The sequence below is a fragment of the Pongo pygmaeus genome, chromosome 6 (assembly GCF_028885625.2).
Source record: "Pongo pygmaeus isolate AG05252 chromosome 6, NHGRI_mPonPyg2-v2.0_pri, whole genome shotgun sequence".
In the NCBI taxonomy this organism is placed as follows: domain Eukaryota; kingdom Metazoa; phylum Chordata; class Mammalia; order Primates; family Hominidae; genus Pongo; species Pongo pygmaeus.
The window spans coordinates 93,083,120-93,106,237 of record NC_072379.2 but is presented as its reverse complement, the minus strand read 5'-3'; the positions used below and the strand labels follow the sequence as shown (position 1 = coordinate 93,106,237).

Genomic DNA, 23,118 nt, shown 5'->3' with positions numbered 1-23,118 from the left:
TTAAGATCCCCTCTGCAGAGTCAATTTCTTAGCATATTTGAAACCATTAACTATACTTTTCTTTTTCATTATTTTAAGGCAAATTTGATAAAATAGTCAGTGGTGAGGAAGTATATATAGTGTGTTTGTGGATTTAATATATTCATACTCTTTCTCTAAATGTTCTAGACAACTAAAAAGCTAAGGAAAAACACATTTTAGATATTCTTTATCTTTAAAAATACACATAAATATTTGTACTCTGTTGTTTTTTATTGTGTGAAATTTTATTTTACTAATAATATTTTTAATATATTTTAACTAATTATCATAAATTAAGAGTATTGTATCCAAAGCAGCCAGAATATTAGATGTGGTCATAAAATAAGTTTCCAAATTTTGTCTGAATAACTACGATTAGAAAGAAGTAACTAAAAAATGGTTTGGACATTCAAATTTGAATAGAAATAAAATTTATTTTCATAAGTCAATCCTAACATTTGAGCTTCATGTAAATTTTCCAAAGTCATTCATATTTTGATCATTACTGTCAGAGCCACAAATATTTGGAAATTTTTTTTAAATTAAAAATGTTCCCACTTAATTGCTTTGAGCTCGCTATGAGTTCCTGGAACATTTTATCCAAGCAAATCTATAATTACAAACACTGTTGTTATGCTATTCAATTAGAAGTCTGATCATGCCACACTGTTCTTCTGAATTACTTTTTAAATGAGTGATTTGTTCCGGTTCAGTTTTATTAAAATTATTCCTTAGCTGTTCCTTATAGTGAAACACCTACAAATATTCATCAGTATAATATCAAAAGGGAGTACTCAATCTCATATATCAGTTTGACTTCTTTGAGATAGGTAAGCAATGCAAATAAAATAAATATAACAGAGAGAGAATGCTCTCAACATACAGCCACAGATCTTGCATTAAGTTGCCCTCTAATCACATGGGTTTCTCACAGACTTTTCTTTCAAGATATGTAGAATGCATGAGAAACGAGCAATGTCTGTTATTTCGTTCTCTGAAAAGCTGCCTTCCATGTGAGGAAGTGACTAATTTTTCATTTCACACTATAAAGGGCGTGAAAAGTCAAAACAGAAGAAGGCTAAGGGTTCTATGTTACAAGAAGGAAAGGTGAGTTCTGCTTAAACAGACAGGAAGCACACCATACATATTCAGAGGGAAAGTCAAATTGAAAACATTTGAAAGTACTAACAAAATACGAAAGATGTTTATGTTAATATTATGAGTTTGGTTCTTTTTACATGTGGCAGGCTTATTTATTGTTAAATTACAAAAACAATACTACAATTACAACAGATTAACTCAGCAATGTGAAAAGGTTGAGTGAAGAAAAGATGTCAAAGAGTTAATTTAACCCTTTCCGTTGTTAAAATTTTACACTTGTTCTGCTATTCAACAAATATATATCCCCACTCCCCAGCAATGTCATTTTCTTAATTCTCTGTGTCTTATATATTGTTTTCTCCTATTCACTCAAATATAATCACAAAATCCAATATACAGGAGAGAATAAAGGCAGTAAAAAGAAATAATATACAGAGTATGATAAATATTTTTTAAAAGAGAGAAAATATATACGGAAATATCATTGGTTATAAATAAAATATGTCTACTCTTCCTATGATTCTTCAGAAGAATTTATTTTTCCTCAGATTTTGCTAGCAGTTTGTTATAATCTAGATTTTTTTTAACAGATGAATTACACATTGGCAGCTACTTATACTCTAGTGAAAAGAGCTCCATTACATTACTCTCACTTTATTTGTGATTGTTCTTCCTTTTCATGGGGATATGAGTTTTCCCCAAAGCCAGAATTTATGGCTGTCTTTCCTTCTGTCTTCTAACAGATCCCATCTGCATGCCTTCCCATCAGGATGCACTATACATCATTATGTTTTCTTTGTTTTATTAAAATATTTTCCCATATCTTATTAAAATATTTATTAAACATTCTGTCCCTGTAGAGCTTAGCATATATTCTAAAAAACACACAACTAAGCACCAACTTATTTCTGTGAACCTGTTACTCCTGACTAGTCAATAGAAATCCTGGGGGAAACATTAATGCCCTTCAGTAAATCAATGTTGTAGTACACTAAATTTAACTCCTGTGGCCAGAAAGAAATAATGCATCTCTCCAAATTCCTATACCATTCTCCAGGAGTGAATGGCTCACTGGGAAAGTTCCTGTTGATAATGGGAGTTGTCTTAATTTGTGTCTGACCTCTTATTCCCTACCACAAGGTAGCTGGTTCTCAATAGGAATGATATATCTGTTCATAAGAACATAGCACAACTGCATGGTAAATTCCATGCTTAATGGACATTGGAAGGAATAAAGCACCTTATACACTATCAAATTCAGGGCTTGCTTAGCTCAATTATTTACATGACAATAGATTCCAAAACTCAAAACATAAAACATTTACAACTGTAAAACCCCTATTTTTAGGATAATTCTTATACTTTGCTGGTGCAAGATTTGTTCTTGGAAAACTGGTTCAAATGAATTTTTTGTCCTTTCTTATATTCATCACATATTGTCTTATTCAGATTATTGTCTTGTGTCTTAGCAAAACTCCATGGGAAGCATTTATGAATTATTATAAGGGATATACAAAACAGAAGGCAATATTTTATAGGTAAATAATTCTTTTCTTTAAATTAAGTAGAAAACTACGTGGCCACAGCTCTAGGGAGCTCATCCAGGTCTCTGTGATGTCTTCGATTTCGTTTCTTCTTCATTTCCTGCATGTGCTTCCACTTTGGGCCCCCCTTGTTTCTCTGTCTCCGCTTCTCCCTGTGCCACATCTGTTCGCAGTACTGGTCGAGGCTGAAGTTTGGGCTGCTAAGGATTTGGATGTAGTCTTTGTATCTCAACCGTGACTCAGCCAATAGATCCTTGACCTGCCCTTCCTCATGCTCTGCCCTCTGGGTATTTTCCATCTGTTCATTCTCAATGACATTCAAAGTCAGCTTCACTATGGTGTGGATGAAAGTGTGCTCCTGTGCTTTGCAGTAATACATCCCAGAATCCTTCTTCTGCAAACTTCGAATCAGTAGCCCATATTCCGTTTTGATGATTCTTTCATCGGGCTTCAACTGCAGAATTGGAAAAATGTAGGTAATAAATTAAACACAGAGAGAGCTAAGAGCAAATGAAAACAGGCTACATAGATTTACTTAGATGAACGTAAAAGACATTCATTGTCTCTCTGTCTCTGTCATCAAGCATAATATTGTCAGCCATAGTTAAAAAGCGTAAAAAATTTCAACTAAAGTAATAGCCCCCAAACTATATCCTTAATTTTTCACATTTGAATCTTAGCAAGTCTAACTGAACCTTTGGAATGCAGTTTTTTTTCTTTTTTCTCTCTCTCAATATACAGACAGGAATGAAAAACTGTGAAAAGTAATGAAAAACTGGAAACCATCAAGTGACCTTCTTTACAGAGATTTCATATACAAATTACTATACCAAGACCATAAATTAGCACCTGAAATGTGGAGCAAGAATGCAACATTTACAATTGTATAGAATACATTGTATAGAAAACGAGCTTCAGTACATGCTACTACCTATAATGTAGAATAGAACAATAATTCCAAGTGGAATTTACTGCTTTCCAGATATCACCAAATAAGTTATGTGAGTAGCATATGAAAGCTGGAAATGATGACGTCTTTAAAGTCAAACCCAAAGGTATGGGTATAGTCTTTTGGACGTTAGAGCTGTAATTGAGTAGGACCCTAGTCAGAAGGTTAGCAACATTGAAAGCTGAATTTCTCTCTTTGCTGTGGATTGAGTTTTCATACTGTATATATATGTGATACTTTATACTGTCATTTGTGGAAATATTTGCCATGCCTTCGTATACTATGACATGGTAATGTGATTTCAAGTGTGAGAAAGCACAATGAACACAAAGAACTTCCACTGAAATGTGATGCTCTCTAGCCTTTGAAGCATTATTACTAAAAGACAATTCTAACATTAAGCTTGCCTGGCCCATGATATGGTGTGAATAATGAATCTATCTTCAGTAAAACTAGAGGCATGTTTACCCACAAAAGAGCCCTGCTTAATGTGGAGTATTGTTGAGTGGCTCAGAATTAAGTGGAATAACAACAACAACAACAACAGCAACAAAGAAGTCTGGAAGATTTCCCAGTTTACACATCTGCCCCTGTATTGTAGACTTTTAGATGATGGAAATCAAGGAGGCATAAAGATGGCTAAATTAAATTTATTCACAGTGGGTGGATTGTACTCTGCATCTTTATGTGAAAAATATGTAGGAAAAAAATCTCCCCAATTCTGGAAATATGAGAGAAGGAAAAGAAACATCTCTGGCTACCAGCCCAGTTAACTAACAAGTATATGGCAAGCCACCCTCTGTGCCAGAGAAGTGCAGCTGGCGGGGAACCATTTGAGGCCAAAGGCAGGTCACAGCTCAGATCCCTGGTTAATGAGGCTGAATGGTCTCCAGGCCTGCCTTTGCTCTGCACTGAATCACACCATCAGAGCTTGGTTTGTTTGTTTCTCTTACATTGCTTATTTGGTAAGCTGGATATGGTATTCTTTTTCTTATGGATTTATTCTTAAAGCCCAGACATTCAGAAATACTATTGTAATACAAACTAACTGATTTAATTTACATTCTCAGAAACCATAGGAGTCTCATGCCTAAAATAAATGTGAATTTGAATTGGGAGAGTTCTAAATGGCCAATCTTAAACAGAAATGACAATCTCAAATTTAATACACTACGTATAATTGTTTTTTCCCTTAGATAATTTCATTGCAATTTTTAAAAATTTAATACATTTTAGGTCTCAAAATGCTAGCTTCATAACCTAACCTTCTGGTCTCTGTTTCCTATGATGACTCATTTTTCTTCCACCATTGGTCTCCCATCTATCAAGTTGGTGGCGCAGCAGATGGTGTGTTTGGGGGATTAAAAGCAAAAGCTCTTTGAAGGTTAAAATGTGAAGTATTATTAGCAACATTACATACCCCTGCCATGCTGCTTGAGAGGTAATATTTTGAAGCCTTTATTACTGTAATTCTCTTAATAGAAAATGGCCTGAGGTTATTAGCATGACAATCAAAGTGGATATCTCCAGTTCTAGTTCATCTCTAGATTTCCTTTACATAACTGGTACTCTTGCTAATGTTTAAATTACATTTAATGTGGCTTTTAGAGATTGTCACAGCTCTAACTAGGAATTTTTATTGTTCTCTTTAATCTTCTGACAGGAAGAAATTATGACTTGATCTCACACATATTGTGTAACATTTCATCATTATTTTTGCTATTATCTTTTTGTATCCTGTTTATGTTGTTGTACTTTGAGGTCTGGTTCCCTTCCATCCTTTCCTCTCTAGTTCTGTCCCCACAGGACTCAGGATTCCATAAACACCTGGCATTCCATTACACGGTCATGATCTTTCAACTTTCTTTTCTTCCATGGAGTGCTGGATTTGTTCTTTGGTTTTTGACCTACAGATATCATACTTGGTTTAATAAATTTTCAGCTTTCTAGATCTAACTAATGTCTGTTAGATCATTTAACTATTATTTTTCTTGCTAAAATTTCAATAATATGCTTTTAGTAAACTGGCAGCTCTTATAAAAGATATTTTGAATAGATATATTTACAGAGAATTTTTGCAATTTAGAGATAAAAATCTGTGACCCAGAAACTAAGTAGTTAACATTTGCCTGCTTTACATTCTCTTTCTCTGTAATGCTTTCATTCTTTGCTGAAATAGGATGCATTATGCAGACTGTGTCTCAACAGTGAAATGTCAGCACAGTCAATTTAGAAAATTCAGCTCCTCAACAAAGAGATAATGTAATCTCTGGCCATTGATTTAAACTCTTGGAATTTTCTCCACTCTAGAAGTGATAAGTAAAAACTGCTCAACTTTACAAATTAAAACCATGTTTGAGCTGGGGTCGACTATCCATTTGCCTAATGTGAACAAGGATAATATTATTTGGCATTATTAAATGTAGATCTTCAGTGAAGGGCAATTCATTTAACATGAGAAGAGTAACATGGAAGGGACAAAGGACATTTAAGTATTAAGCAGCAGGTAAAGGTCAGGGACTTTATCTCTTATAATAGCAGCCTAATAGTAGTTCTTTTACAGATAATTCACCTGTCAGTTCTTTCACAGTAAAAGCACTGCACGTGCCTTGGAAGAGATCAGGGCTTCAAAAATATCCCCTTTCTCTAACAAACAGAAAATATTACTAGAGGGAAATTAGGATTAAAAAATAAAGAAAGCTCCTTGTGTGAGAAAACAAATGTCTGCAAAACTGTTGCAAAAATTTTTCTGTATTTAAAAAATAGACTGAAAAGTTTTCTTATTTAATTTGGAAGAAAGGAAAATGAACTGGAATGGAATCATTTGTATACATGTTTTTAAATTTATCAGAGTTTACTTACATGACACTGTATATCATCCATCTATTAATATACCACAAAACCGATAATTAATATTTTTAAGTAAACATTAGAAAAAGGAAAACTTACTAAAGGGGATGCTGGAGCAATGAGCTCGTTATTAAAAAGAAAAAATCAAATATACACATACCTAAATAACTACTAGATTAATTTACTATCTTCGGGTACATGTAAATATAATCTGCAAAATGTAAAAAAAATCATAAAATAAGTAGAAAAATATATAATTGCTGTCTCATTGGGGAAGGAGTCTTTAAGCATAACAGGTGAGATATCACAGAGCCATAAATCAACAGATTTGCCTATATAAAACATAAAATGTGTCAGAAAGTCAGAAATTGTCAGAAACAAAAGAAATGTAAAACAAAATAAATGTATAATATGTACAACATTAAATTATTAATATCTGTAATATATAAATGACTTATTACAATTATTAAATAAATATGCCAATATAAAGTAAGCAATGACAGGCAAGACAATTCACCAAATACAACTGAAGCCAACAACCAAGACACATACGAAGGTAAGTTCACATTCACTAATATTCAAAGAAGTAGATATTAATGCAATACATTTTTTCATATTAAACTGATAAAGATTTTCTTAAATTGTGAACCATAATTTTGCCTCAGGGATTCATAACAGACATTAATACAGTGATTTTTATGTGAAATTAGCAATATGCTGTTGTTTATCAAAATCCATAAAGATAACAAATGTCTTTAACTTATTTTACTTCTAAGATTTGTTTCCTAAGAAAACAGTTAGAAAGCAGAGAAAGACTCAGATATAACAAAGTTCATTATTATTATTTTAAGCAGGAACATGATCTAGTGAGAGAACACCTGGAATACCTATGGATAACTACGGCATCAAGGTGGCATGCGTGGGAGACAGAAAAAAACGTGGCATTGACATTAAATGATAATGGAAAATGCTCACAGTGCAATGGTGAGTGAAAAAAAAGCTGGAATAGACATCAAAATGCTGATCTACACTTAGTGGCCTCATAGTTCTTTTATGTGTTACTGTAATTTTAAAATCAATTACATTGCTTTTAGAATAAAAAGAACAAAAATAAAATAAGACGTACAAGTGGAGTAATGCAAGTATTTGAAGATTTTTTAAAATGTTATTAAAATGCACAGAGAAAATATAGTATGCCCTTGTTTACTTATTCAGATCCCAAAAGTTCAACAGAAGCTTGGGGACTGCCAATTGACTCGCTACTTATAGCATAAACATCATCAATTTTAAGAACAGTTTTATAAGAAAGTCAGCAGATAACTGACTCATGACCTCCCGTACAGCACCCAACTGTGAAACAGCTCAGTAAGGAAATGTTCTCCTCCTGGCAGAGAATAACCTGGTGACAGCCTCTGTGCCACAGGAGATCATGGTCCCTCCCGCAGGCTGTTTTTGAGTGGAGGAAAGATTCCAAACTGTGACCTTATGGGTAAGAAGCAGAAGGCATCCTGCTGGGAAAAATGCTTCAAGTATAATCTGGATATTGCCCTTTTCCTCAGCTCAGGAAGCAGTATTGCATACCCTGGACAATGTGAAACTCTCTATTTACAAAGGTAAATGAAAATACCAGTTGAAATATTACAGCAAAGATACTTTTAAGTAAAATTCAATAAATATTTCTGCTCCATTGAAATTCATGGAGCATGGTACCATTATGAATATATAATATACTTTTAAAAGGTAAATTAAAGTAATGCACAGAATTTTCAAGAAAATGAAAGATGTGAGTGCAAACAACCGCAGGCAAATGTAAGTATCTAGAGCTGAGAGCTCAACGCAAGCAGAGGACCACATATTTTAAAAAATCAGATTAAATTTCCCATGAGGAAAAAATCCATTTATTAAAGAATTATATTTAACTGAAAAGCAATTATCCAACTTTATTCGCTATGAAATTCAAAATATTGGTTTGTGACACTTAAGATTAAAACATTACAATGTAACAAAAAATCTGCAAGTTAAAAAATTTCAGTATCATTCTTTCAATATTTCTTGGGTAGTAAGTAAATGCCTTATATTTTGAAATTAAATAATCATTTCTGTATCAAATAATATTTCAATATAAAGGTAAAAAATGGGACCCTTAAAATAAATATTCAGTGTAACTATGAATCTGCCATAATCTTAGGACTTATAGAAGTCAGGAATGATGACGAATCTAGTTCTATTGGCAAAATTTGACTTAACAAAGCATGAAGTTATTCCTTTATTTTTGTATTAAGTATGTAAAGAGTTAACATTTAGAAGAGGTTATTCTTGTAGCTGTTAGATGAAGAGAATTATATTAAATTCTTCATGTAACAGTAGAACTATATCTTTAAATCAATTTCTTATGATAAAATTTGATTTTTTTACTTGAAGGTTCTTAACCTCAGCAGCAATGACGTTTGGAGTGAGATTTTCTTTTGACTGTGAGGGACTGTGTATTGTAGGATTTTTAGAATCATCTCTTACCTCTACCCAGTACACACCAGGGGCACCCAGTTGGCCACCCACCCACCCAGCTGTGATGTTCAAAAATGTCTCCAGACATCGCCCAATGTTGGCACTCTGGAAACAAAATTACTGGAGGTTGAGATCCACTGTTCATGTACTAATGTTTGACTTAATTACCTGTACTATTTGAAATGTTTTTAGACTTTTCAGTAAGGCTGATATTTTAGAGAAATTTGATCTATTTATATAAGAGAGAAACTAAGTTCTAGAGAAGTTATGATCTGCTCATGAATTCTCAGGAGTCAAGCCAAAGGTAGAACCAGTGTTTTCCAAACACATGATTAGTACTCTTTCCTGATCCACATGTAAAATACCCTCACTAATAGGGTATCTGTAATTTTATATGCATATTTTACAGTTGTAAGAGCCTCTTTTTTGAAATTCTACATTCCTATATGCGTTTTTTCACTTAATTTTGTAGTAACTTTTGAATTTATTTTGTTCACTTAGAAATTTGGGGGCTCAGGAACATTACCAAAGGTTTAAGGACCATGTTTCAACTCAAGATATGCAGTTCTGAATCCTGTGTTCATTCCATTATTCATTACAGTGTCCTTAGTTTAACATGTCTGGATACTTATCTAATTTGCTCATATAATTTGATAAACATAGATATTTCTGTTTTAATATAACCCTCAAAATGTTTCATTTCATGATCTAAATTAAACACAATGCAAACTAAAGTGTAGTCACTCTGCTACTGTGGGAAGAAAAATACGGTGCTCTTGTTATTAGTCAGGGGTTTGCTCCTAAATATAGGCAATCTACGAAATATGGAATTTGGAAAAAAAATGTAAATTTCTTTAAAAAAATCACTCTGCTTTCAAATATATTTTACGAATACATTTGTGTGAAGTTGGCCTATTCTTATCTCAAAGCTATTGTTGTTACCTTTGGTGTTAGTGAGTAAAAACTGTTATTTTTTTTAATCAAATAATGATGAGAGTAGCATACAGAATTAAATGTTGAACATCTCTCAATTGTACACTATTTCCCTCAAAGTGAGTATTCTTTGATGACAACAGCTTACCTCCTCTCGATGCTCATCCCCTGACCTCTGGATATACCATTTAATACTTGCTTGTTGGGATTTAGGTATACATTCCAGAAAGGTTGAGTTAAATTCAATGCCAAAAATCACCTTTTCATCAGCAGTTTCATGACTAATGCCTGGAAAGCAAACATGGAATAAGAGATTAACCTTGACCTGATTTTAAAAGCAATGGGAAAACAGACTGATTCAGAACAGATGCCATGGGGAAAGAATCATATACATTATTAAAGAGAAAGGAAATTCATGTTATAATATTGTTACCTGAGACAAGTATTACACAATAGATTGATTTTTAAAATTTGATCCCTGTATTGTAATTTTTATTCTTTCATCAATATATTAGCTATTTGCACGTGATTTTAAAAAATAATGTTCATTATATCAGACTCTATATATTGAGATTTTTTTCTTTGAGCTGAATAAATCTTTTGCATCTTTTAGTGCTTTAATACTTTTTTGTTAATATAAAATATAAACAATTTTGTAGATAGTTCTGGAGGAGCAGTTTGCTTTAATTTAAAGATAACTTCTATCATGAATTGGTCCACAGAGCTGATCAGATAAAAGAAAATTTTGATATCAGAAAAGTAAGTTATAGTGATCTGCACCTGATAAAATTCTATGATGATGATGAGCCAGATGCACTAATACTCAATATCTGGGCCTTATCTGCATTAATCTACCATTTTTTTTCTTTTTTATATTGAGGGATTTTTTTAACCCAATATACGTTTGCTATGAGATAGTTACTGGGATGCTTAAAGGAACAGTGTCTCAGACACCTTATTCTCATAAATCAATGCACCATCTGAAATACATTCCATCTAGAGTAGCCAAAGGCTGTCTCCCTTGTGTGATCTAAGAGCTCTAGCTCAAATTTGATCAAATAAAAAATGACAGCTGCTCAGCTTGGCCCAACTATGCACTATTTCATCATATATTCAGATATCTCAATTTTACAGATTGGCTTACTTAGCCCTATAGACATCAACTAGAGTAAGGTTTAAGGGACCAAGTGAATCCTAAACCTAAGCACACAAATGAGCAGCAAATGGCATAAATGCACATATATTAGTTAGGCTTCTTTTCAAGAAACTTATTTTGAATTTATTTGTGTTTTATCAGCAAGGATTAAGTCAAGCATGCTGACACCATTATGAATTAACCTCATCTAACCTTCAAAATGTGTGGATTCCATTTAAAACCTGTAGTTTATCAACTATCTCCACCAATTCAACAGATTATAGCTGTGATTTTCACAGTTAATAAATTCCTAATGCACAGAAAGATCACTGCTGCCAGTCATGGAAAAGAAAGACATGCACCATCTTATAATGACAGATACAATTTTCCTGAGAAAGGGATTTTGTCAACAAAGTAGGGGAGGATGCAGGTTGATTGTTGGGATATGGGGCAAGGGTTCAGGAGAAATGCAATTAGACTGACTTAACCAAAGAATTGGTCAATTTAGTAAAAGATAAATTGGTGAAATCAACTTGAAAAGTAATAGTGAGCTCATTATCTGAACTCTTTTTTCAAATTAATAGAAATAATGTCTGACATCTTTACATCAGTTTCACTGAAAATGAAAATGAATTTATTGTTACTTCCAATAACGTTTGTTTCATTTCTGAATTTTAAGTTTTCCACTTTAAAAGTTTTTAAACGTACATAGATGTATGCATATTACACACACACACACACACACACACATACACGCACTATCATACACAAAGGTTAAGCATCCTTAATTCAAAAATCTGAAATCCAAAATGCTCCAAAATCCAAAACATTTTCAGCACAGACATAAACCACAAGTGAAAAATTCTACTTGATGGGTTGCCGTCAAAAGGCAGGGACACATCACACAGTTTATGTGTGAATAAGTGTAAGAAAATGATTGCTTATTGGTAACATATAAATTCAGAGTCAGGAATGATGGTGATGCCATGCAACCACAGATTGTCAAAATTGGTGGCTGAGAAAATAACACCTTTACTTTCTTATGGTACAATGTACACAAACTTTGTTTCATGCACAATATTATTAAAAATACTATACAGAATTACCTGAAGGCTATGCGTATAAGGTGTATTGAAATATAAATAAATTTTGTGTTCAGATTTGGGTCCTATTCCAAGATATTTCATTATGTATATGCAAATATTCCAAAATCTGATAAAATGTGGAATCCAAAAACCTTTTGGTCCCAGGCACTTCAGATAAGGAATATTCAACTTGTTTTGTTCTATCATGACCTAAATTTTAAATGTCTAAAAGTTATATACAATAGTGGTTTGAAATAGTTAAAATAGCTTCTTATTACATGTAAGATAATTGTGGAGTATTTTTTTTCCTCCAGATTGCAGTCAAAAAAATTTTTATAGTAAAATGCCTAGAATACCTCTTTATAATAAATATATAGCTTGTCATTAAAGTGCAAGATTGATCTGTTTAATGTTGTTGAACTATTTTTCTGCATGTATTGCTGATTTTAGGTCATTGATAATCATGCAATTTTGTAGCTTTTAACAATTAAAGCAATAATGAAAGAAAATAAAGAAGGAAAGAAACATCTTTGCCCATTATTCAAGACTTGACTTCCTAATAAAATGCAGCACACATTTATGGTGGATTAGAAACAAGTCATTTAATTTGTAAATATCTTTACAATCTCTACTCTAACTCCCACAATTGATTATTTGCCTCTAGCGTTTCATATTCCAATCAATTTTCTATACAGGTGTCAATCACTTTTATTTAAAAAAAAACAACTTTTCTGAGCAATATGAAATAGCTCCTAGCACCTATAATATAAACACTTTCTTTGGACTTCTATGCATTTGTGTGCTGGAGCCAGCACACAAATTTATTAATTTTATAAAAATAAAATTAATAGAATCACATAGACCCTTTCACAAACTTTACCCAATCTATGTGAGGTCTTTCTGATTTTAATTATTGTTACTTCATTTACTTTATAAAATCTAACTTTCTCCTGAAGGTATAGCTCAAATGCTATCCTTCTGAATATCCTTCCGTTTACCTGTCTATTACACAACTGTTATTGTGTGCCTAACATACTAACATCATTTTAAGTGCTAGGATAATATGACAGGAGGAATATGAAATTCACTGCCCTCTAGAAACTTACATTCTAGTAACATAGACAAAGTAATCAAGTAAATGAATAAAGAAGGAATATCTGCTACAAAACAATAAAGGAGATCAGAAAATACCAAGGGCAAAAAAATATATATTTTAGATGAGATGATCAGGAAAGGTGTCTCTGAAGAATTAACATTTAACCATAGGATTAATTGATATAAAAAGATAGAGCTAGTAGACATCTGAAAAACGAGTTCCTCAGGTACAGAGGACAATGAATGCAAACATACATAAGGCAGCAACCCATTGATGCTTTTGAAAAAGAGAAAGCTACTAAGTGAATCTAGCAACAGTGATGTGAGACAGGGTCAGAGAATATACTAGCGATCAGGTCAAGAAGCATCTTACATGCCATAGGAAAGCTTTCCAGTTTTTCACCAAGTGTTCTAAGAAGGTATTGAAAAATGTTGAGTAAGGGAGTGACATGCCCTGACTGAAGCTTTTAAAAAGATGACTCTGGCTAGTAAGTGGGGTATACAACTAAGTGGGGTACAGACAGAAGTGGTGCAAATGTGGAGGCAGAGAGACCAGAGAAGCAGCTACTGAAGAGCTACTGTGGCCTCAGTTAGGCCGGCATCTGTGGGTGTGATGAGAAGTAGGAAAGCTTGGCCATGAGCCAGAAGGACTAATTGAGAGGTTGGTGATAGGATGGGAAAGAAAGAAAATAATATAAAAGTGACTCCTAGCTGCTTTTTGACGTAAGTAGCTGGGTGAATTGTGTGCAATTTATTAATATAGGAAAGTCTGCAGAACATATAAGTCTTGAAGAAGAATTCTTTCTCAGACGTAAGTTCGAGATGCTAATTAGGCCTTCAAGTGGAGCTCTTTAGTAGGCATACAAGTGTCTGTGTCTGGCACGTAAGGGTGAGTTCAGAATTGGACTATGAATTTGGGAGTGAAATAGCCTCTGATAGTGTTGAAATAGACAGTGTTAGGGAGTGAGTAGACAGAGAATGGAAAAGTGACTTGGGACACTCCAATATTTAAAAGGTGGGATGAAAAGGAAAGTTAAGAACACTCAGAAGGCAGTCTGAAAGGTAAGAGGTAAACCAGAAGGATATGGTACAAGGGTACATAGGTATACTGGAATATCATTTCTCTGAAAACAAAACAAAACAACAAATAACCTAATTTGTAGTGCTTGCTGATTTTGCTGTTGTAAATACTCCCACTATGTCTGATTCAAGCTTTCAGTGGTTTAAAATCAGCTCACAAAATTTCAAAATTTTAAGCAACCAACTTATATGAGGCCACATGAACTGGCTCCAGCACACAAATGCATGGAAGTCCAAAGAAAGTGTTTCAAAAAAGAGGGAGTTAGAGCTTAAGTAAAAACGAGAACCGAAAATTGGCCTTTGGATTTGGCAAGGAGGAAATTGCCAGTGACCTTGACAAGAATAGATTGGCTAGAGTGATGATGATAATTATTAGAAAAGACTGTGTGCCGTGGGTTATAGCATGAATAGGGTATGGTAAAGTGAAGACAAAAATTGTGAGTGCCTTAGGCAGTAACTACGTTTTGTATCAGTTTCTTTGTAACATTTATCATTTGACATAGCATTTATTTTACTTGTTTTGGTATTTATTGCCTGCTCTCTCCCCTAACACACTCTTGAATATAAGTATCGTGAATGCACAGATTCCTTTGTTGTTTTCTTTGTTGTTCATTGCTGTATCCCCAATACCTATAATCATCCCTGATAAATTTCATATGCATATGTAGATAATTGCATATGTATCGCACAGTAATGATTGCTAACTAAAACAATGGACAACACAATGAATCACCTACACATTAGAACAAGAAGCCAAGCACACTAATCTGGACCAAGACTTATTTTTCAGAAGAATTAAGTTATAAGTTAAAAATAACTGTTTTGTTTTTAAATCAAGCAAACACTACGAGACCACTGGTTATAGATTATGAAATTTGGGTTATTTACATCACTGGTGGGGTGTTTAGTAACATTGTGATAAATGTGCTCTTCTTCCACCTGTTTGTGTGTGTGTATGCATGTGTGTGTGTTTGGTGTGTGTGTGTGTGCATATATTTTCAATCTTAAGGCAGAGCTTGAGAGTGTAGAGTAACTGAAGCTCTGGAATACATACTTACATAGATTTTTTTTCTCTGTTCTCAGACTCACTTACCAGGCCTCCTCTCTTTTCCCCCGCACTGGCCTTCTCCTTCAGACTTTCAAGATCTTCTATTCTGTGATTAGTTTTTCTAAACAATACAGCCTCTTGGTGATCTCTCTTTCACTAAACTCCCCTATCACTAATTATGCCTTAAGACACTTCCCCAAGGATTCATAAGCTCTCTAAGGAGTTTCTTAGTCACATAGTATACCCAGGACGGTTACATGCACATGGAAGTTGCTTAATAAATATTGATTGATTAAGTGAATATATGATTTGATAGGTGAATATAAATAAAGTATAGACTACCTAAAAACTTCTTTCTAATAAGACCTACACTTTTACCAGACTTCTGGGAGGTCTATTTGAGTTTACTCTAAATGTCCAAATGTTTTCTGTTATATCCTGTTTTATCTCTAATAGCAGTTTTCAAAATTTATAAGGATGGATAAGGTAGTAAAAAAGAAACAAAAGCTACAGTTTAGGAATTTTAAAAGACATATGAAACAAATAATGATATAACAAAGGATTATTCAATTAGGCACGTAGACAGGGGTTGATTTATAAAATTTCCTGTTGCTCTTCCAGAACACGTGCATTACACAAAATGGAGATATTCCTACATAATAGATGGTTTAAGTCATAGAATAAAAAGATACAAAAGAGTGGGCTTAGCATTTTAAATGGGAGAAAAAGGATATCAAAGCTGTACTTACTGTCTTCGATGTCCCAGCACTGGGTGATTGGGTCGCCATATTTTACATCTTGGCGTCTAGCTCTCCTATGGAAAGAGGATTAAACTGATTAGAACTTCAAGCATGATTACCATCATATAGAAAGGCTACATCTAATACTGATAACAGTGGCAGATGCAGTACTATGCTTGTCTTACAGCTCAACTTAAATGCAAGTCAATATTCCAATCAATCTAACACTGATCTTAAAAAACTACTGGTAATGAGGTCCTAATAGAAGAAATCCTTTTCAGACAATGAGATGACATGAATTTTATTTAACTATGCTTCTTTTTCTCTATTTTTTTTCACAAATTATTCAACAAAAAAGGTTAAATAAAAATACAACCTAGGTTTTATATAATTAAAATGAGGATGGCTACTCTCTTTAGGAACTCTCTTTTTAGTCAGTCATTGAGAAATAATAATATATAAAAGAGTTCAGTCAGTGGATAGGAACGTATACACAAATACAAAACACCTTGTCATGTAAAGATTCATTATTGCATAGATTTAATTAAACAACAAACCAAATACTGTAACTTGAAATAGAATTATAAATTCAATATGGTATAAAAGACTACCTGTTATTTCTATCTGCTGATGAGTAGCTCAAATTCTTTTTCTGGTAGTTATGATCATAATAATAATAATAAACAATGGCTTTTGTATTACATCACATATTTTCCTTAAAAGAAAGGAGTAATTATTTTATTTAAAAAAATCCCTGCTACATCTAAGCAGGTCTTACACTCTTACAGCATATTTTCATTTGCTTTGGCTATTTTATTTTGTCACTTCAGAGATCAGAAAAGTACCAATAAATGTTCTGTGATATCTAGAGTGTTCCTTGAGGGTAATGCTGAACAGATGACAACAGATGACAAGATTCATCCATTATACACATCTTTTGGCTCACATGACATTATGTTAGGTAAGGGAAAACATCACAGTGGCATGTCTGAAAGATCAGAGATACAGTCTTGGGAAATACAAGAAGAAAAAATTATGATGGTATAAGGTACATAGGTCAAGAATGTTTTTAAATCTTGGCTTCTTAAGGAACAGGGTCAATTCATCAAACTGAAGGTTTATTACCAACTAATGAGCATTCTTGTTTTTCAGCTTCTAGGAAAGCATTCCCCAAAGACTATAATGAGCAAGTTCTTGGCCAAAAACCCTAAAAAATGTGGGTGACTTTTAACTTTTAATTTCTAATAATCATATGTACACATTTCAATTTAATTCAGGGATTTCAGGGAATATAAAATGTTTTCTAATTTTAATTAATATTTGCTGTTGAACTATACATTCAATTTGTAATTTCCTAGAATTTAGAATTTGAGAAATCAATAAAATTCCAAAAAGAAAAAAGTATACTTGTGGTAATGAGACTAGCATGTGCCTGTTAGTTTAAAAACAGACCTAAAAATAAATTTGCTTACATTTCACCTAGAGGAAAATATACTTCGAATACTTTAGAAAATAATGTTACTATAATCAACATTTTAAAAGAATTAACATAATATATTTGGCTAGCATCAGGCATATCGATGGGCATTTATATTGTTTCCAGTTATTTTGCTATAAAAATAACGCTGAAATAAACATTCTTGAAAATATAACTTTGTTGTACTTTTGCACATGTGTATATAGAACAAATCCTAGCTTGGAATTGTTGGCTCAAAATAGCATTATTTCTAAGAGCACATAAAACAGTGAACTACAAACAGCAAGGAAACCGTTTGTTGTTTAAATATATGAGTGGCAGAAATTGACCAAGTTATAATTATTAGAGTAAAAATAAAATTATACCAAGTCACTGGGCTGCACTGTGGGTTTTATACAATCTGTGCTTGTACAATCATATATATTTATATATTATTTGCAAAACCGTAGGCATCAGTATATACATATTTAGAAATAAGAAATAAGGAAGGAACAATTATAAAAAAGGCAAAATAGTGAATAAAAACAAACCTTTAATAGTGTTTGACATAAATGAAAGAAAAGAATATGAACAATTTATTAAAATTGTTTGAAGTTCCATATTTCAGAATTTCAGAGCATCTGTTTTACCCTTCTTCAAAATTAAGTTTTATGTAAAAATATAAAACAACATTTTGATTTTAATATTCCTTCCATAGGACAAGTTTGCTATACATTTTCTCTTTAACTGAAACTATAAGACAAGGCATTAATGTGAGATATTCAGCTTGTAGAAAGGAAGGCTTTATATTAACTCAATATGCCTCTTACCTTTTAGAAGTAGGAGCATATCGAGAGCATGCATTTCCATCCCAGGCACAGTAGGGGTCTCTGGCAAGACAACAGTCTGCGCAAGCTTTCCCATAAGTGTCGCATCTGTGCAAGGAGAGCTGAACCAATCCATCTCGGGAACCAATGTACAACTGTTGCTGCAAATCGGGCAAAACAAATGAATTAGAAGCATCTTTCAGACTAGTCTTAAGAATTTCCTTTTCTTGAATATCACATAATACATATAAATCTATTTCTCTGGGTGTCCTGCCCATTGTAAACACTTGTACGGAAACATAATGAGGAGTAAAATAAGTCAATCATTTCTATCCTGGTTAGATGGTAGTTTGAAGATTTTGATGCTGAAATGGACAGCATTCTACAAGCTTGGCAGTAATTTCAGAAGGTCAAAAACCAGCTGCTAGACAGGAATTAAGATGTCAAATTCTTTCTCAATACTAGAAAATATACTTTGAGAGATTATGTCCAGCACAGATGCTACAGGCAAAGCTCACAGTCTTCCCAAGACTTCCCATGGCTCCTTATATAAGATACGACTGAAAATAAATTTATAAAGCATTCCCCTGATTTCAATTAACCATTTCATTTGTTATTAAAGTACTGATCCTTGAAAGAACATGAGTTATTAGTGGGAGAGAAAGTATTTGTTATCACTCTGAAGAAAGTATTAAACAGGCTTGAGGGATGCTATATCATGAATGAAAGGCTGCATGATACTGAAAAACCCAGCAAACAAAATCACATTTTCAATATAAGTCCTGAAAGTAATGCATTACTTCCCTTTACATTCTTTTGAGTATCTGTGGTAGTAGCGGTGGAGGGGGAGGGGTGATACAAGTGAATAAGCCACAATCTGTGCCTTCAAAGAACTCATGGTCCACTCTAGTGGACCATTTCAAGAGTTAGAGGAGAGAAATCCATGTTAGAAATAGGTATTGGCATAATAACAGTACTCAACTTACGGAAATAGTTCTTACACCTCTAGCACCCATTAAACTGTCAGTGAAGACTTCCTAGTTGCTAAATGCAATGAACACTGTTTAGTATTTGTTTTACTGAAATTATCTATACTGTTTGACACTAATGACTATATGTTCCTTGAAACTTTTTCTGCTTTCTATTCTCCCTCTTTATTTCGGATTAAGACAGTTGTCTCCTTTGTGATTCCTTTTTTTTTTTTTGCATTAAATGTTGGGTTTCCCTCTTTTTGCTTCTTATTTATTTACCTTTTATATTGTACAAAAGACTTAGATATATCTTGAAAGCAACATAAGTATAAACATAATAACACCCCCTAAATCTACTCCTCCTGCCCTACCTTGGAGAGCAGCACCCTCATCCACCAAGTCATCCAAGACAGAAATCTGGGAGTTGTCTTTGAATCTTCTTTCTCTCACATTCAGTCTGTCATCACTTCATTTCCATTCTCTCATACAGAATTTTCTAATCTATTTCCTCCCCTCCCTTGCTACAGCCACTGACTTTGTTTCAGTCCTTATCACTTCTTTCCTGGATTACTTGTAAGTGTCCTATTTCTGCTGGCTTCGATTTTGTTTTCCAACAACCCCCATCTCTACCCCGGTACCCAGTCTATCTTCCACACTGCCACACCAGACTGATCTTTCTAAAAAGAAAATCTTGTTATAACACCCTCCTTCTTAATCATTAATGTATTTTTGTTTGTTTGTTTTCCTTTTCAATGGCTTTTTTTATTTTTTGAGCCGGGTTCTCACTATGTTGCCCAGACTGAACTTGAGCTCCTGGGCTCAAGGTATCCTCCCATTCTAGGCTCCTGAGTAGCTGCACTACAGGTGAGCATTATCCAAGCACCCAGGGGTTTTCATTGTTTTTAAGATACGCTGCTAAACTTCTTAGGAGGATATATAAATATATATAAAGATGTGCCTAATCTTGTTCTGTCTTACTTCTCCAGATTCATTTCTAGCCTTCCTGCCCTTTGAACACATATATGATCCATACTCTAATTGTACACAAACTTATTACAATAAGCTATAGTCTCTCACTCTTCACACTTTTGCAAAGATTCTCCCCTTCTGGTTGGCATATGCTCCTCCATTCCATTCTCCTTTTAATATATCTGGCTAACTATGACATCCTTTATAATTCAAGCTGTATGTCTCTTCTCTCAGTTATCTTTCCCTATTCCTTCTGGCTCCCTTTAGGCCACTTTCTTGTCTCTGTCTTTCTAGACTCTATTATTACTGTGCAGTTTTAGCATCTTCCTTTGACTCTCAGCTATACTGTGAGCTTCTGGAGGTTAATGGCGAGCTATGTTATTCATTCATTCATATACCCTCCAAGCACCTTAGGCCTTCAAGAAATAAATGATAAGTGAATGAACAAATAAATGACAAAACCCTGAAGAAGAAAACTATTTAGATCATTTCCTAAAAAAATCACTCTGCCATAGGAACAGTAATAGATTAAGTCAATTTTAGCAACACCTTGATGTTGAACATGTCATATGGCTTTCTTAAATCTTGGGGGTGCAAATAGAAATAATAATGCAGTCTGAATCTCTTGAAACAATTGTAATTTGGAATATCATATCAGAGAGTTATGAAATAATGTTAAAGATCATTACTATTATTATAATTAGTTACCATTTACTTTACACTTATGTGCCTGCTCTCTGTTTAGAACATTGCATGAAGCATCCTCTTTAAACTCCCAACAAACTCTGGAGGTGGATATTGTTTTTCTAACTTTACTGTTGAGAAAATTGATTCTGAGAGTTTGATATTATGTGATATGTTGAAGGTTGGCTGTTGGGCTGTCACCACAGTTCATATTCTAACTCCTAGACCCCCAGATTAAAAACCCTTTGTAATGGTTAGGGTTGATATTCTACATGAATGTCTAATGGGCTTGATAGAACGACATTCTCATGAGACTAGGAAAGTGAGTTCAGTTTTTAAGATCCAAAGGAAGGGGAAAATGCATTATTCAATTAATGAAATTTGGCTCAATTTCTCCCATGGCAAGGCTGAACCAATGGTCTCTAATGAATTACAAGAGAAACAAATAATGTTTTACATTTCTCAAAATTTAACTTCCAATTTCAATGTATTTTTTTTTCAAATAAAGTGATTCAAACAGCCCATTTGCTTTTGTGATTAACTTTCATACAAAAGTTAAAAAGTACCTGCTTCAGAGACAATTCCATGTTCAAGATTATCGATGAGTGCTGAAAATAGAAGTTAAATGTCAATAAAGATAATCATTAACAGGTTTTTATATTAAACAATATGTTGTTTTATCTGATGCCATATATCACTGAAGTAAACATCAAGTCTCTGTTACATAAGGAAATAAAGTTCTTATTGTTTGCTATTTTCTTCCAAAATGTAGTGATTGTACCTTAACAAAAATGATAAAAAGTTATTTTGTAGTATCTTATTAAAGATAAGTGACTTAAATGTATAAGAAAATACTCTGCATTGAAAATTGTTCCCAGTTACTCACAAGTATTCTTCTTCTGAATCTGCTTATCTTAACTGCTTCCATATAAGTCAAACTAGTGTTGACAAGAACATCTCCGTAATTATTTATTACCTCTCTCTGCTCTTACTTAGATCAGTGGTTCAAAAAGTTGTTTAAGTAGCAGAGTTTTGAAAAGTTATAGTGCTCTTTGTGGATGACCATATTCTTTACGGAACACTACACAATACTGGTGCACATGATTTCACGATATGAACTAAGGCTAGTTTTGTTTATAAAAAAATATGGCTCGATGCATGCAAGATAAAATCAGAAACATGAACACAAAAGCTAACAAACTAAAAAGGACAAGATGGTTTAAAAAATTTCCATCTACCTATCATCTATCTACTCTTTATTCATTTAGCACCAGCTCATATTTACTAATTGACAAGCAGTATTAGATGTTAAAGATTTAAAGAAATATCTGAAAGAAAAAATTTCAGTGAGAAAGTTCTATCAAATAGCATTTTTGTTATCAATTTTAAAAACATGGCCAAACTTATCACATTATATACATAAAATACGTTCAGTTTTTTGTTTGTATCTCAATTATACCTCAATAAAGCTGTTTTTAAAATAAGAAAAGAAAACAAAAGCTAGTGATTTATGTAATTTTAACAGCAGAATCCAAGTAATTCTTCTTGAACACTGTCTAACACCATCGAATGAGACTTGTTCTAATGTGCTTATGTGTGTTATAGGCACTGTATTTTTGGCGTCTGGGTTCACACTTATGTTTGACATCTGGCCTTCCCCTAGGAACCACCCAAGATTTTGTTTTGGTAGAGACACCAGATAGCAGGTCTTGTTCTTGTTAACTCCTTGACCACTATTATCATCACAACGTCAACAGGATCCTGTGGAACTCAGCATGTTAATTAACTTGAGCCCCTCACAGAGGAAGGCTTTCTTCTCTTTTAAAGCATTATTTACATGGAAACAATCCATTTTCATAAACTGTCTCAATAAAAATGTTACAATAAACAAAGCATATTTTAAAGAAGTTTTTCTGAGATAAAAAGTATTTCAAATGTTATAATCAGCAAATAATTGTAAACTTAATTTTACTGAGGATTTACAAAACATGCCACAATTGAGAGTTATTGTTAAAAGTCAAAGGCATTCTCCAAATCTGGAGAACTATTCTTCTAGATCTACTAACTCTTTTTGGCGGGTGAGAGGAATTTAGCATACATGAAGACTTACTATCATGCAACCTAT

At 33.3% G+C, this 23,118-nt stretch overlaps 1 protein-coding gene across 2 annotated transcripts in view; it reads right to left on the bottom strand.

The window, feature by feature from the left end:
• Window positions 1-435: 435 nt before the first annotated feature.
• Window positions 436-23,118, bottom strand: part of SEMA3D (semaphorin 3D) — a 191,197-nt gene continuing 168,514 nt past the window's right edge. For both annotated transcript variants that reach the window (XM_054496706.2, XM_063667656.1), the window contains 5 exons: window positions 21,560-21,601; window positions 18,373-18,530; window positions 16,096-16,160; window positions 10,052-10,191; window positions 436-3,120 (listed from right to left, as the gene is read on the bottom strand). In XM_054496706.2, coding sequence (XP_054352681.1) covers window positions 2,695-3,120; window positions 10,052-10,191; window positions 16,096-16,160; window positions 18,373-18,530; window positions 21,560-21,601 — 831 coding nt within the window. In that variant the 3' untranslated portion in view covers window positions 436-2,694. The remainder of the gene's footprint in view (window positions 3,121-10,051; window positions 10,192-16,095; window positions 16,161-18,372; window positions 18,531-21,559; window positions 21,602-23,118) is intronic.